Source organism: Ochotona princeps, chromosome 4 (genome assembly GCF_030435755.1).
Source record: "Ochotona princeps isolate mOchPri1 chromosome 4, mOchPri1.hap1, whole genome shotgun sequence".
In the NCBI taxonomy this organism is placed as follows: domain Eukaryota; kingdom Metazoa; phylum Chordata; class Mammalia; order Lagomorpha; family Ochotonidae; genus Ochotona; species Ochotona princeps.
In genome coordinates, this window is record NC_080835.1 from 50,543,720 (window position 1) to 50,558,753 (window position 15,034).

At 39.2% G+C, this 15,034-nt stretch overlaps 1 protein-coding gene across 1 annotated transcript; it reads left to right on the forward strand.

The window, feature by feature from the left end:
- Positions 1 to 6,984: 6,984 nt before the first annotated feature.
- LOC101521570 (olfactory receptor 52A1-like) lies at positions 6,985 to 7,941 on the forward strand. The gene has a single exon (XM_004590085.2). The coding sequence runs from the start codon at positions 6,985 to 6,987 to the stop codon at positions 7,939 to 7,941; it is 957 nt and encodes a 318-aa protein (XP_004590142.2).
- Positions 7,942 to 15,034: the final 7,093 nt, after the last annotated feature.

A 15,034-nucleotide genomic window follows, 5' to 3' on the forward strand; every position in this document is an offset into this window, starting at 1 on the left:
AGCCCCCTTTCTCAGTCATTATTAGGATTTACTAAGTTACCATTTACACCAGTATATACTTAGGTAGTTGATTTGTTTTTACACTCCACAATTAGGCATGGAGAAGTGTTTCTGTTTCTTTGTCGTATTAATTTGTTTATTTTCATGATGTCATCTTATTCCAAGTGACCCCCATTGATGCTAATGACTATCTGGTCCCATATATTATTCAAGTAATATGTTTGAATGTAAAAAATCTCTGTTGTGTTGCGAATTCACAGAATATGTTTCTATTAAATGGAAGGCTATAACTCTTCCAGACTGTTCCCTTCCTTCAAAGGCCAATGTCTGCTCACTCACATACTTCTCCCTGTTTTCTGCATTGAAGCAGGATTGGATGCTTTCTGAGTTAGAAGAGGCATGAGACTGGATTTTTTTTGTCTTACTTAGTAAATCCATTTGAGAGAAACTCAAACAGCTTCTCCTTGTATTGAAATCTAACCTTTGTGAACTCTGATGAATTCCAACCAATTTTCCTGTGAACTTACTTAATGATATGTCTATATTCCTGACTCTTACTGAGACATTTTCTCTTCTGTGACTCCAACATTTGCTCAGTGACTCTTGGATACACATTCATTTCTCCCTAACCAAGAAAACGCTACTCGTTAGAGTTAGTCCATGATTTGTAAGTTTTCCAAAGTGCTGTGAAGAATTCCTTGGTCCCTCTATACCTGAAAGAAGGAAATCATAGAGCTTGCTTTCTGCTTGTTCTCCAACTAAGCATGCCACATGATCATTTTCACTTCAGTATTTTCTTCTATGTTGTCATGAACCTCTTGAAGGAAATCACCAGATGTTCAGAGAAAGAGGCATTAATGGACCTTTGCTCTTACTTTTCCTTTTAAAGCACATTGGGCTTCTATATCTTCATGCCCTGACACGTTGCCAACCACGTCCTAACGACTGGCAAAGTACATGCAAGTGAAACATGTGCTGCTTTTCATTCTCAGTTACCATCTCTGTTTCCTTTCCCCATTTCATGCTGAACACAAATTCCACAATTTTCTCTGCATCAAAACTTCCTTTATCCCGACCCATGTTTTGTTTTTCTCTGAACCAAAAGGAAAAATGCCTAATGACAATGGTGTTCTTGAAATAAAAAAAAAGGAAAAGGGGAGAGAAACCAAAGGAGAGAAATTAAATATCGTTGAAACTCAAGAAATATGTGCCAGGAATACAATATCTCTGGCTGAATGGAAATGCATGAAATAAAATCTCATTGTTTGTAGCACAAGAAAATATTAATGCCCACTCTGAAACAGAGAAACAAACTTCCAAATCCAACATGATGCTGAAAATGTAACAACTAGGTTTCATTTTTATGTTTATAAATACTTGTTAAGAATTACAGGGCCTTGGGCCCGGTGCGATAGCATAGTGGTTAAAGTCCTCACATTGCATGTGCTGGGATCCCATATAGTTGCTGGTTCTAATTCTGGCAGCCCTGTTTCCCATCCAGCTCCCTGCTTGTGGCCTGGGAAAGCAGTAGAGGACGGCCCAAAGCCTTGGGACTCTGCACCCACATGGGAGACCCGGAAGAACTCTTGGTTCCTTGCTTCAGATTCACTCAGCTCCAGCTGTTGCAGTCACTTGCGGAGTGACTATTGGACAGAAGATCTTCCTCTCTGTCTCTCCTCCTCTCTGTATATCCATCTTTCCAATGAAAATAAATAAATTCTTAAAAAAAAAAAAAGAATTGCAGGGCCTGGCACGGTAGCCTAGTAGCTAAAGTCCTTGCCTTGCATGTGCAGGCATCCCATGTGGATGCCAGTTCTATCCCGTCAACCCTGCTTCCCGTCCAGCTCCCTGCTTGTGGCCTGGAAAACCCGGTGAGGACGGCCCAAAGCTTTGGAACCCTGCACTCACATGGGAACCAGGAAGATGCTCTTGGCTCCTGGCTTTGGATTGGTTCAGTGCCAGCAGTTGTGGCTGCTTGAGGAGTGAATCATCAGATGGAAGATCTTACTCTGTCTTCTGCCTCTCTGTATATCTTTCCACTAAAAACAAAATAAATCTTTCAAAAAAGAATAACAGTATCTAGTATGTTCTAGACTCTATCATAAATGTGATATCTTTCCATCTATCTTCTACATGTATATGAATATATATAGATATCTGTCTTCATTAAAATTGTGGACACATAAATAAAATAATATTTCCTTTAGTTTAGTAATTAGAAATGGTGAAGCTGAGTTTTATAGACTTCTTATTCTAGAAATGTATTTTTGGTCCTAGGCCTCCATGATGCCTTACTCCCTGAGACGTACATCTGTTGATTGGTTAATTAAAATGATTATAATGTCGATACTAAGTTCTATCTTTCTGCATATATGTTTACTGTGGTGTTATATATCTTCTACCCTATTTTGTTTCCTCCCTGATCATTGTTACGATTTCCTATCTCCTTTAATAATGGTCTTATTTCTAAAATACAATTCATTTAGTTCCCTTCTAATGTCTCTGATAGATGTTGCAAAGTTCACATGAGGCAGCGTGATGTTCATTTCTAGAACATATGAACATAAAGTTGTATTGAGAGTAAGACTGGAAAATATGATTACTTGCTTCTAAAAGAATGCCTACGCACTCCCAACAGATGCATTGGTCTTGCTCCTGGTGGAATCTGTTTTTAAATTTTTTACTACTTGATTCCCTGCTGCCTTTGTAGGGAGTGCTATCTTACCTAGATTTGATAACCAGTTACAATTATTTTGGGGAGGCAGGGACAGATTCTCTCATTCAATCACTAACTCTCACAACCCTTTTTGGGCTTGTGTTTGCAGGATGATTTCACTCTACAACATATCAATACAATGCTTTAATGATATTGATCAAGTCCTTTGTGGTTCAGTTTATCTGCATGCTTTGTTAACATTTCCAGAAATCCAAAAGATCACAACAAAGTGATTTTGAGTTCTGTGAACGTAGGCATGTCAACCACAGGGTTCACACTATACACAATAGACCAACTGTGTGACCCTCATGCATGCTTTTCACCATACATTTAGAATTCTTTTCCTAATTACCAACTTCTAGAATAAAATGTAACCTGGTTCTAAAAAGTTTGTTGTGTTAAAAGCATGCATTTCTCATCTGCATCATGCTATGAGCTTATGGCTACAATGGAGAACAAGGATACTCATTTCAAAGACCAAGCATGGAGTCTTTATTTAACCCAAGGTATTTGTATATTTGAAGCATGTTGCTATGTGAGGGTTAGTGTTAGCAAACAATTTGGGAAATCAATAAAGAAACAAATAATCAAAACTACCTGACTAGAACAAGGAAAAGTACACTTATCTAGAGGGTGGAGGAAATACTGAGAGGGTGGGCAGCTCATTCCCCAAGAAGGAAGTGATGCCAGAGAAGCACCAGAGAAAGAGCAGGTGTGTTCACAGCGGGATAATTTGCCACCATTCCCTGATGAGAGATGGAGAAGAGCACTGTCTTCACTTTTTTGCTTTCTTGGACGCTGGGTCTACAGCTGAGCATCTCCACCCATATTTTATTTTCCAGTTGCCGCTGTCTAGTACTTTCTTCTCAAGGGTACTGAGGGTGATACAATAAATATATGTGTAGTAATACATGAAAACAAAAGCCACAAGGAAAAGAGATGAGTTGACTGGAGAAGCTAGTTCAGACTTCAATTTCATCACTTCATAAAAGAAGGAGAAATCTTATGGTCTTCACACTATACATCTGAGTTTCCTTTCTCATCTTTAGACATTAAATTCTGATCTTATAATCATCCTGATCCTGATCATTGCTCTGAGATGACAGACATAACCTCGGATCTTGTCTGATATTGAAAAATTCCTAAGGAAACAGGCACAGAGCAAGGCAACATTTATGTACATGGAAAGTCTCCAGCTGCAGCCTATCAAAAAGGTGGTATGCAAAAATGCCAATGCCAGTGTGGAGACTATTCTTTTCTTTTTTAATAATTTGTTATTTTTAAAATATTGATTACATGGTTGTTCAGGGTGGGAAGGATCAAGGTTTAGGGAAAATTGGGTGAATTCATTGCTTCCAAATTTGCTATTTCTTCTTGTTGTTCCTGGAGTAAGGGGAGAAACAAAGGGGAATACCACTCACAACCTTCCACACATATTCCGAGGTTTTGTTGAAGTATTTTAAATAGTTCTGAAATGCTGCCGATTTCACCGATCCAAAGATGATGTCACCCTCTCAATGTCCATGGACTTCATTCACCAAAATTATTTGCTGTCATCGTTTGTTTGGGGCTCTTGTCCAGTTAGTTCTGTTCTTCTGCTACAGCAGCAAATGTGCTGCCTTATTCTCCTTTCACAACAGGGCCTGTGTCCACTGCTCTGCCTTTTTCAATAAGTAGGGCATGTGGGCTTGGCGTCGCGGATTAGCAGTTAAAGTGTGGAGTCTTTTATACTTCAAAGTGTCTATCAGTCAGGTGAGGAGCAGTACATGTAATAATAACCAGAGGACTAGAATTAATATATCCAATTTTGGAAGTTGGCATAAGAATCAGAGAGCTGCAATAACAACCAATCAGAGGCAGGAAAAATCCTGTCAGAGGACTGGCACATATCACCCTGTCGAATCTGTTCTCAAATATAAATACTCTTACAGAAAACCTCTGGAATGGGGCTAGGACACACACACACACATGAAAAAAAATCAGAGTATTAAAATATCTTGAGCATGCCAATTTTTATGTATTTATGCTACAGCATAGAATGGCAAAACTGAGGTATCTGTAATGGTAGAAATAATTGCGAGAACATTCAGTGTGGATGAACCCAAGAGAACTGACATAAATCTGTGAGATCCCTCTAGGTTTGCACTAATGACTAGGAAATTCCCCACTCCATGTTTGCAACTCCTCCTCCTCCACACGTCTTTTAGGAGATATTAATAAGGATGGCTCACTGTTTTCTTCCACAATTGCCCTCAGAAAGCTTTTCTTGTGTCCACATGTCTACAGACCTTGATGTAAGGTTTTTTTTTAGTATGGTCCTGGAGTTACAGAAGGAGGATATCTGCATCCAAGGAAGAGGCTGTCTGAAGAAACCCTAGAGATGTCTACTGTGTACTGTTCTGGCAAGAAATTTCCTTCATCAGGGGCTTTGGAGTTTCTTACTCTGACCAGGTGTTGCTACAGAGGTTATAGAACACAGTGTTTTAGATGAAACTACAATCCCAGAAAGAAGAAAGAACGGTTAAAAGTGACATGAAGAACAGAAAAGTCTTCAAGTATTTGATAAAGCAAATCCCAACTGCAAAACCACCTAAAGTAAGTCTCAGTCTTCCCAAGTTTAGGCCCCAGGTGGTCATGACAAGCTTCCTCAGCAACAATGATTACACCAACTCTTCAGGTGTTGATGCCCCCCTCCCTCCTGCTCCTCTATCTGTGACTGTTAGGAATGCCCACTTGTCAGCTCCTCACTCGTAAACCACTCAGACAGTGTCATTTTTCTGAAAAGATTCCATTCTATTTCTAATGGTCTTGGAAGGAGTAAAAATTAGCCTTCATTAGTAATAGTGACCTACAAATGGAATGTAGCAGGATTAGGCATTGGGCAGCAAATCCGCACAAGTCATGGTACTTAGATCACTGAATAGCTATCACCAACAGATTAGCTGATGTAAACTGAAGTAAACGTAACCTGACATAAATTGCCTGCTGCTGATTCTTTCACCTGAGATCTAGCATTGATGCTGTTTCTAAGGTGGGTAAGTATTGCTGGTAAGGAGAATAAGTGTAGCTGCTTCAGGAGCTAGCTGACATAAAGAAACCTCGTTGGAAATCTAGGAAAAATGAAATAACCCTACAAAAACAGTTCTCCAAAGCATACTTTGATAATTCCTTGATTCAAAAATGTGTATTTTAAATGTTGATCCTGCTTTAACAATGTTCATGTAAGGCCCAAGAGCCGGGGTTTTCAGAGACTCCAGTCAACGCTGAAATGGACAAGGGCATCGATTCTCTGCAGCTGCTCTGCCAACTTGTGCTGAACTATTTCTGCTTTCCCCAAATCGATCCCTGGTCTTCTTTGTCAGGTTCCATAGATAACGCTTGACGGAATCTGTCCTTTCAAATCTGCATTTTCTGTTCATCAGTGTTGTGATCAAGCTCACAACATGCTATGTGCCTTGCAAATAAGCTGTATTTCACTAAAATTGAACAGCCTGTCTTCCTAAACAGGTCATGCAAGGCTAACTGGAAGCCAGAACGTCAGTCACAATTCCGACAGCCCGTATAGAGAGTCCGTCAAGAGGGCTCTTGCCCTGAACATTGCTGCTCTGTAGTCTTGTCTCTTGGGGATTTCTCCTCTCTGGCTATGTTAAATCAACATTTAGAATTTTTAACATTTCTATTACTAGAAATATAAGCAAAAGAACAAATAGCATTGCTGAAAATGTAGAAAGTAGAAAGACCTCTAGCCCACACACCACACAAATGCATGGATGTCAAAACAAATACAAGGGACAACATTCCTGCCTAATCTTCTTTTGTGAAGTACTTTGTTGTGAACATCCTGTCAGATTCTGAGACTTTGTAGGTCCCAATGGAGCACTCTTGGCTTAAAGATAATTGGGAAGAACAGAACTTTTAGCATAGTAGCTAGATTGTGAAATACAACCTACGCGCAGCACAGAGTGTCATTTTCATTGACAAAAAACGAGTCTAATGTTCTGTCCACAGGAATGCAAAGGAAATAACAAATAAAGGAGGAGCTACTCCATACCTCCTTGAAGTTTCTAGTTCTCAAACTCACAGATGCCCTCCCTGAAAGCAGGGATGTGCCTGCCTGCCTGACTGCCCTGACAATCTCTCAATAATGTGATTGGTATGCATCGATGATTTGGAGTTCTCTACAATCAGACATTGGATACAAAAGGAAGAACAAGAGGAATAGGAACACTGACCAAGAAACTGCTGGCATCAGGAAGAGTGTGGGCACTATGCCCCTGTCCAACATCACAGTCTTCATGCCTTCTGTGCTGACACTGATTGGAATTCCAGGATTAGAGTCTGTGCAGTGCTGGATTGGGATTCCATTTTGTGCCATATATATTATTGCAATGATTGGAAATGTGTTGCTTCTGGTTGTTATCAAGTTAGAACGCAGCCTCCACGAGCCCATGTACATTTTCTTAGGCATGCTTGGAGCCACAGATATTGCACTTGCCAGCTGTATTATGCCCAAGATGCTTGGAATCTTCTGGTTTCATTTGCAGGACATTTATTTTGATTCCTGCTTGCTTCAAATGTGTCTTATTCACGGGTTTCAATGTGTGGAATCGGGCATCCTGCTGGCAATGGCCCTGGACCGTTACGTGGCCATCTGCTACCCACTAAGACACAGCACCATCTTCACCCACAAGCTTGTCACTCAGGTAGGAGCTTTGGTAATAGCCAGGGCTGCCATTTTTGTTTCCCCGGGCCCAGTACTGATAAAGTACCGATTTCAGTTTTATTACACCACAGTCATTGCCCATTCCTACTGTGAGCATATGGCCATTGTGAAACTAGCTGCAGGAGACATCAGTGTGAACAAAATCTATGGCTTGCTTGTAGCCTTCAGTGTGACTATATTTGACCTCACATTCATCACTTTGTCCTACATACAGATATTTATCACAGTTTTTCGTCTGCCTGAGAAGGAGGCTAGATTAAAGGCCTTCAATACCTGCATTGCTCACATCTGTGTCTTCCTTCAGTTCTACACTCTTGGCTTCTTCTCCTTCTTCACCCATAGGTTTGGTTCGCATATCCCCCCTTACATCCATATCTTGTTTTCCAGCATTTACCTGCTGGTACCTCCATTTCTCAACCCACTTGTCTATGGTATGAAGACTAAGCAGATCCGTGTTTATGTTGTAAAAATGTGTTGTCCACAGGACCCACCTTCACACTGACTATGTATAGCTTTCTCAGTTCGTTAAAGACAAAATGAGAGAAATCACATCAAGTTGCACGAGTTTTCCATTAAGCCCGTGTGTGACTTTCTGCAGCATGGTAGCTGCTCCTGTAATCAGAGCTGTCTGGGAACGGGCTTGTGAATGCTATCTGCGTGACGGTAGGGGAAGATGCAAGGAGAGCAGCATGGGGAATATACACAACCTGTTCTTTTCTTACTTTCCGTTTGAGTTCTAAACTTCTTTCTAAAGAAAAATTCATAAGCCTTGCATGTGTCTCAGTTTCAATACACTTAAGGTATGCTCTCTAGTGTGCCCAAGCAAGTTGTTGACTTTTTTTTCAAAGCCAGTCCAGTAAGTTAAAAAAAATAAATATAGGGCAATGCAGACTAAAAATGCTCTTGCCCACTTTATTACACTCATGAGAAAATCAAGTCTAAGGTTAAGCTAAATTTCAATTTCATTTCAGGAGTTACACAAAATCACGAGACTTAGTTGTGGCAATTTACGTATCACTATTTTTTGCTACTCCCCATATTTACTTCAAATTTATGAAGGATTACAAAAGTCTAAATTATAACAGATACATGCCAGAGATATTATCAGTGTATTAAATCTGACACAGTGTTTAAGGTTCTGAGCTTGGAGATGATTTAGCTGGGAGAAAACGGAATCAGGGTGAGGATAGAAACACAGAAGAAATATTAGAAAAGTATGCATGCAATATGGGTGTAGGGAAATGATGACTCGTTGCAGTCTAAGTGAAAGCAGTCAAGGTAGTAGTATTCTATTCTGTTTTGCACTTCAATTAAGTAGTTTGGTCTCCGAGCATTGAAATTAAAACACCTTATGCCAGAAAGATCATAGAGCTTGAAACTAGAGAGTGGGATTTTTATCACAGTACAGGTTATTCCATGCAATGTTTAGTTCGAGGCAAGAAATGGGGAGATAGGGAAAATAGGGAGTGAAAGAAATGACAACTTGCACCAAGCAAAGTAAGTAATCTTTTCTGAAAAATGTAATGTGTCACTGAACGTTCTAACATATTTGATTTAGTTCTAGCTATTGTATTTAGAAAGTGGTGGAGTGCTGTGTCTAAGATTAGTGACCTGACAATTTAATGCCAGTTGACTCTGGGTGAGATTCCAAGGTCAACGTTTCTCTTTCAAACAACAGAAAACAGTGATGTGTACATACATGTGTGCCCACTGACTGGTGTCACATTTTCTATAGACACTCGAGATGATTTTGTGGATTGGGCCTTCCTGTATGACAGATGAGGAATGTTGTATTGAAAATATGTTGGCTATTGGGACCTTGGGGTATGTTAAAGTATTCATGTTTATTGTTGCTTCTTGGTTGGTACTGTCTATGGGTAATCTTTCTTTGAGAACATGATTTCCTGAAAAAAATAAATGCATATTGCATCAAAGGTTGTTACTGTTCTCTCCAGAGTTCAGTAAATCTTTAAATAAAGGAACAAATAATAATCCTGTTAGATTGTGTGGCAAAAATGCATCAAAGTGGAGAATGTTAGGTAGTTATTTGTTAGTTAATTATGAGTGTGTAACACCAGAAATGTATTTCCAAAACATTTTTGCTTTTAAAATTAAAGAAACAATAGTAATGTTGATCACAACATAGCTTTCTGATACCTATGCATTAGGGCAATGATATCCATTCCTCTTCAGGATAATATTTGTATAAGTGCAACTTAGAATTTTTCTCTGATCAAGTTGTTTTTGATATTCAAAGGCTCATCTGTAAAAGTGCTCTTAATAAAGAACGATTGAAAAGTGGGTATCAGACCTATTTTATTTCTTTCTACTATAGATCTGAGATTATTTGGATACATTTGGAATTACTACCAGTGGCTTCCTGAAAACAAGTGGGATTATGGAAGTGACAGAGGCGTAGCACACTGATCCTTCATCTGTGTTGTCAGTACCTATCTGGGCTACGGTTGGGTTCTGGGGGCTCTGCTTCCCATCCTTCTTCCTGATAACGGTTTGAAAGTCATGAGAGAATGGCACAATCCTTGGGCCTTGCACGCAGGTGGGAGACCCATAAGCAGCTCCTGCCTCCTCAGTTGGGACCTGCTGCCTCTGGCCATAGCCGTCGTTTTGGATCAGCAGATGAAGATCGATGTGTGTCTCTCTCTGCCAGTAGTCTGACTTTCAAGTAAATTCAATAAAGGCCTTTAAAGAGAGAGAATGTGGAGACAATGGTCCTACCCACTGTCCTGTAGCCCTTGACCCTAAGCATTCTAATCATCTATGTAATGATTATCAAAATAAAATAATAAGAAGAAAAAGCATGCTGTTTTCTTTAGTCACTTTATTACTTTGTATTTACTTCCTTCTTGAGGTTAAAATCAGATTAATAAAAACTGAGTTAACTTAATGTTGTATTTATTTTTACAACTTTTCTTATCGAAAGTAGTTGGTTTTGTGTATTTTCACACACAGTTTTCTGAGCGTAATACTTTCTGCTGTGACCTCCCCATCACCCTTGCTTCCAGTCTCACTTTTCCTTGTTTACCTGTTTTTATCTCAATTTGAGTAATGACACAAGTGCACTCTATTTTGTCATTACAAGCATCCCCCACTGCTAAAAACTTCAGCAAGTAGTAAGCAGGAAAACAACTGCTCCTTGGTACTAAAGATACTGCTATAAATAATAATCAAATCACATATTACCCTTATGTGTTACTTTTATATTAATTACCACAAATCAAGGCAAACATTAAAGTTCTATTTTTGGGGACTGGCTTATTTCACATCCCTGTCAGTGCAAAACGCAGGGCTTTAGTATTGTTTACGAATGAGTAATAGTCACTCCTATACAGATACGGAGGGAATATATTCTTGTATCAGTCTTTTTCATTCAGTCATCAGGTGATGTGGACCTGAGTTTATTTCATGTCTCACCTATTGTGAGTTGAACAGCTATAAAGATGGAAGTACAGATAACCCCTATTCCACCTTGCTTCCTTTGAGTAAATTCCCAAGAGTGAAATGGTGGAGTCATATGGTAGCTCCAGCTTTAGATTTTGGTAATGTTTCATACATGTATTGCAGAAGCTTGCCTTGAATATGTCTCACAATCTATTTTTTGGAACGGTTTCCAGAAAGATGACCATTGTCAGACACAGACATTGCAGTACCCTTTTCACAAGTCTAGGTTGTCAGTGTCAGTTTACTCAGTCTAAACGAAATACTTTGCAAGGAACATCTGGAAGATGATATTCTTTTTAATCCGTGTATCGAAGGTTTATTCTATGAGCTTTCATGAAAGCAGAATAATGGATGTGAATTATGTTTTCTACTTGCCATGATGGATCTAACCTTGTGCTGTAAAATGTTTCTTTTATTCTTACATGAAATGAACAAACTTCACGTTGTTGATTTTATAAACTTAGAATCATAATGATACTTTTCCCCAAACATCCTTCTTGATTGTACTCCACCGCTCTCCTCACTTCCTACTTCTTTTCTTTTCCATATTTTTTGCAATGGCATATTTGCATTTTATCTCACAATCATATGCTTAGCTCCCATTAAACACATCACAGGCAGAATGCAACAGCAGCGCACCAGTCCTCGAGTGCATTGACGAAGACTGTCAACAACAAGCCAACCTCAGGTTGTGAACCTCAATCATAGAGATCATATAGATTGTGTTCTGTGGATTAGTTATCACACTCTGGGACAACATGATATTTGTATTTCTGGGACTGCTTAATTGATTAAGCACAAGGGTTTCCAATTACATCCATTTCGCTGAAAAACACAAGATTTCATTCATCTTTTTTTAAATATTTATTTTATTTTTATTGGAAAGTCAGATATACAGAAAGGAGAGACAGAGAGGAAGATCTTCCATACATTGATTCACTTTGTAAGCCACAATGGCCAGAGCTGTGCCGGTCTGAAGCCACAAGCCAGGAGCCTCATTCGGGTCTCTCATACGTGTGCAGGGTCCTTTGGATCATCCTCGATTACTTTCTCAGGCCAGAAGCAGGGAGCTGCGTGTGAAGTTGGGCTGCCAGGATTAGAATTGGTATGCATATCATATCCCCGCATGTGCAAGGCAAAGATTTCAGACACTAGGTTACCACACCGGTCCCGGAATTTCATTCATCTTTATAACTTAGTAGCATTTCATAGTGCCTTACGTTTTCATTATTTAGTCATGAGAGGATGTGCAACAGTGATGATTCCACACCTCAACTATTGTGGATTAAGCTGTTGCAAACAGGATAAACATGGGTATACAGATAAATCTCTCATGCTGATTTCATTTTGCTTGGATATATTCCCAGTAGTGGGATGGCTGGATCATACGAAACGTGTACTTCCATATATCAAAGGACTCTTCACAGTGTTTTACCCAATGGTTGTGATGGTTCCCCAACATCCTCCACAGTGTTTATGATGTTTTAGTATTTCTTAGGTGATAGCCAGTCTACCTGGGTGCATTTACCTCATGTCTAACTAGCCTGAACAGTTTTTCATGTGCCTATTGTCCATGTGTATTTTATTCCATGACAATGGCTTATTTATGCCCTTCACCTGTTTCTTAACTAAACTGTGTTTGTTAACTTTCCTGGGCGCTTTCTATATGCTGTCTGTTCAGCTTTTCTCAACTGCATAAATGTGCAAATATTTTCTTGCGTTGTGTCGGTTAGTTCTTCAATTTTTGATGTTTCCCTTTGCAGTGCTGAAGCTTCTGAGCTTGATAGAATCCCATTTGTTTACTTTTGCTTTAGTTTCCCGTTTTTCTGGGGACTCTCCCAACAAGGCTTTACTCCTGCTGTGTGCTCCATATTGCAAGTCCAAAGTCTTCTACCATGTCTCTCTCCAGCAGGGACTTCTGAGTTTCTGGAGTCAGACTGCATGATGGCAGCAGACCCTGACACACCCCACACACAGTCTTGCACAGCCACAGGATTCCCAGGCACAGAGCTCAGGGATCCACTCAGTGCCTTGCAAGCCACTCTGTCCATGGAGCAAGCCACCTGCCTGACACAAGTCCCTTGCTCCATCTGGGCAGGTGGTGTTGTGCTTCAGTGAGGAGAGGAGAGGAGAGGAGAGGGAAGCAACAGACCTCCCCCTTCCCTTTATGGAGCTAAGTGGGTACCCTGACCCCTGTCAATTCTACACTCCAAACTCAAAGTCCCTAGAGAGTGCAGCTTTATTCCCAGACAAAATGAGCAGTGGTGTGAAGGCTGCTCAAGGCCCTTCTCAACTCTCTGTAAGAAGGCATCCCTCCCAGACACATGCCAAGCATCCTGATCACTGCTGTGCGTTGGTTCAGTCTTTGCTGTTCCAAGGGGTCTCTCTCCCTCTATGGCAATTCCCTTGAAATCTTCTCTCTTATTCTGTGCCCCCTCCACCAGCAGAGATGTGTTCCCACCTCTGCTCTTCTGATTTCTTCCTGTGATGGAATGGATACTTTACTTTCTCTTTTTCCCTTTTAATCCTAGCTAGCCATCTTGAATCCCATATACAATTTGGTGAACTTTCATGAAAGATACTATGAAACACAAATCTTTAATTCATTCCTTAGTTTCCAGTGGTAGTAGACTATGTTAAGTTTTTGCTTCTTTTCTCAGGAATATTATATTTCAATGATCTCTATCATCTATTATTTGGAAAAAAAAGTTTCTGTAGCTTTAGTATCACTTATTCCAGATGATGTAATTTTTATTTACATTGTAAAAAAAACTGTAACGTGTCTTAAGCAGAGTGACACACATATAAGAATTCAAATATAGTTCATTAAAAGTACAATCAAGGGCCCCAAACTACAGTGAAACAAAAACATTTTGTGTCACTCATACACTGTAAATTTGAAAATACACACCATTACAAATTTACTACTATGTAATTTTAACAATTTGTTAACAAATGCAGAAAAATGTTTCATGAAATGTTATATTCCCATACCTTTGATATATATATTTATTAATATTTATTTTTTAAAAGTTAATTTCCCTATTTAAGAAAGAAATTATTTGTCTGCATTATTTGTCTTTCAGTGTCTGGATATTTTACTCAACCTAGTGTCCTCTTTTGGCAAATTTTCATGCAAATGATAGAATTTCATATTTTTCTAAGCATTGTTAAAGCTTTTATTGGAAGGGCATATCAGATTTATGGAGAAGAGGAGAGACAGAGAGAAAAATCTTCTGCAGGCAGGTTCTCTCCCCAAATGGCTGCGATGGTTAGAGTGAAGTTGTATTGAAGCCAGGAACCACAAGCTTCTTCTAATCCTGCCGGGAAGATGCAGGGACCCAAGGCTTTGGGGTTTGCCAGGGTACAAACATGGATTTGGGTGGGAATGGTCTAGAATGTTTCTAATGGGAAGTTTTCAATCATTATGATTGCCATCGTGAATATTGAGCTTCATGGCATAATTTTTGTATTCCCATTATGACCTGAAATTTTTTATTAATGAATGTAAAAAAGACAGTACATGAGACACGGATAAATGATTCCAAACTTATCAGTGTATCCAACACACTTTTAAGGAACTTTTTTTAATGCTCATGCAAAACTTGCAATGAAATAAATTATTCACATATTTCAGAATTTTTTCTCCAAAATAGCTCATATTTTGCTTCAATGTTTAGACATTTTTCACAATATCTCATACTAGAAAGTGACATACAGACTGAAGTTCCAGTAGAAATTGAGAATGTTGCTATGTTGTAACCCTCCTTGTAATTACCTAGAATCAAATACTCCTTCTTCATTTTTATCTCAAACAGGTCTGAGTGGTAGCCAGGCAAAATCTCTAGGCTTAAATGAAGAGGTGAACAACAGAGTAGAAAGTAATTGCAATTCTTAATAAAATAGCTTTTTTCCTTTTTCCTGAATACGCCATGTAGATACAGAAAAGACACAACATTGGACAGCACACACAGAGTCACTTTGTCTTTATTGTGATTGTTATGAGACAGTTCTGTTAATGTAGGGATTCCCCCTCCATTAACCTCTTCCTTCCACTCCATTTTCCCCAACACATACCATTTCCTTTTGTGCTTGCTACTTAGAACCGATTTAAATTTTTGAGGAGCTAGTAATGA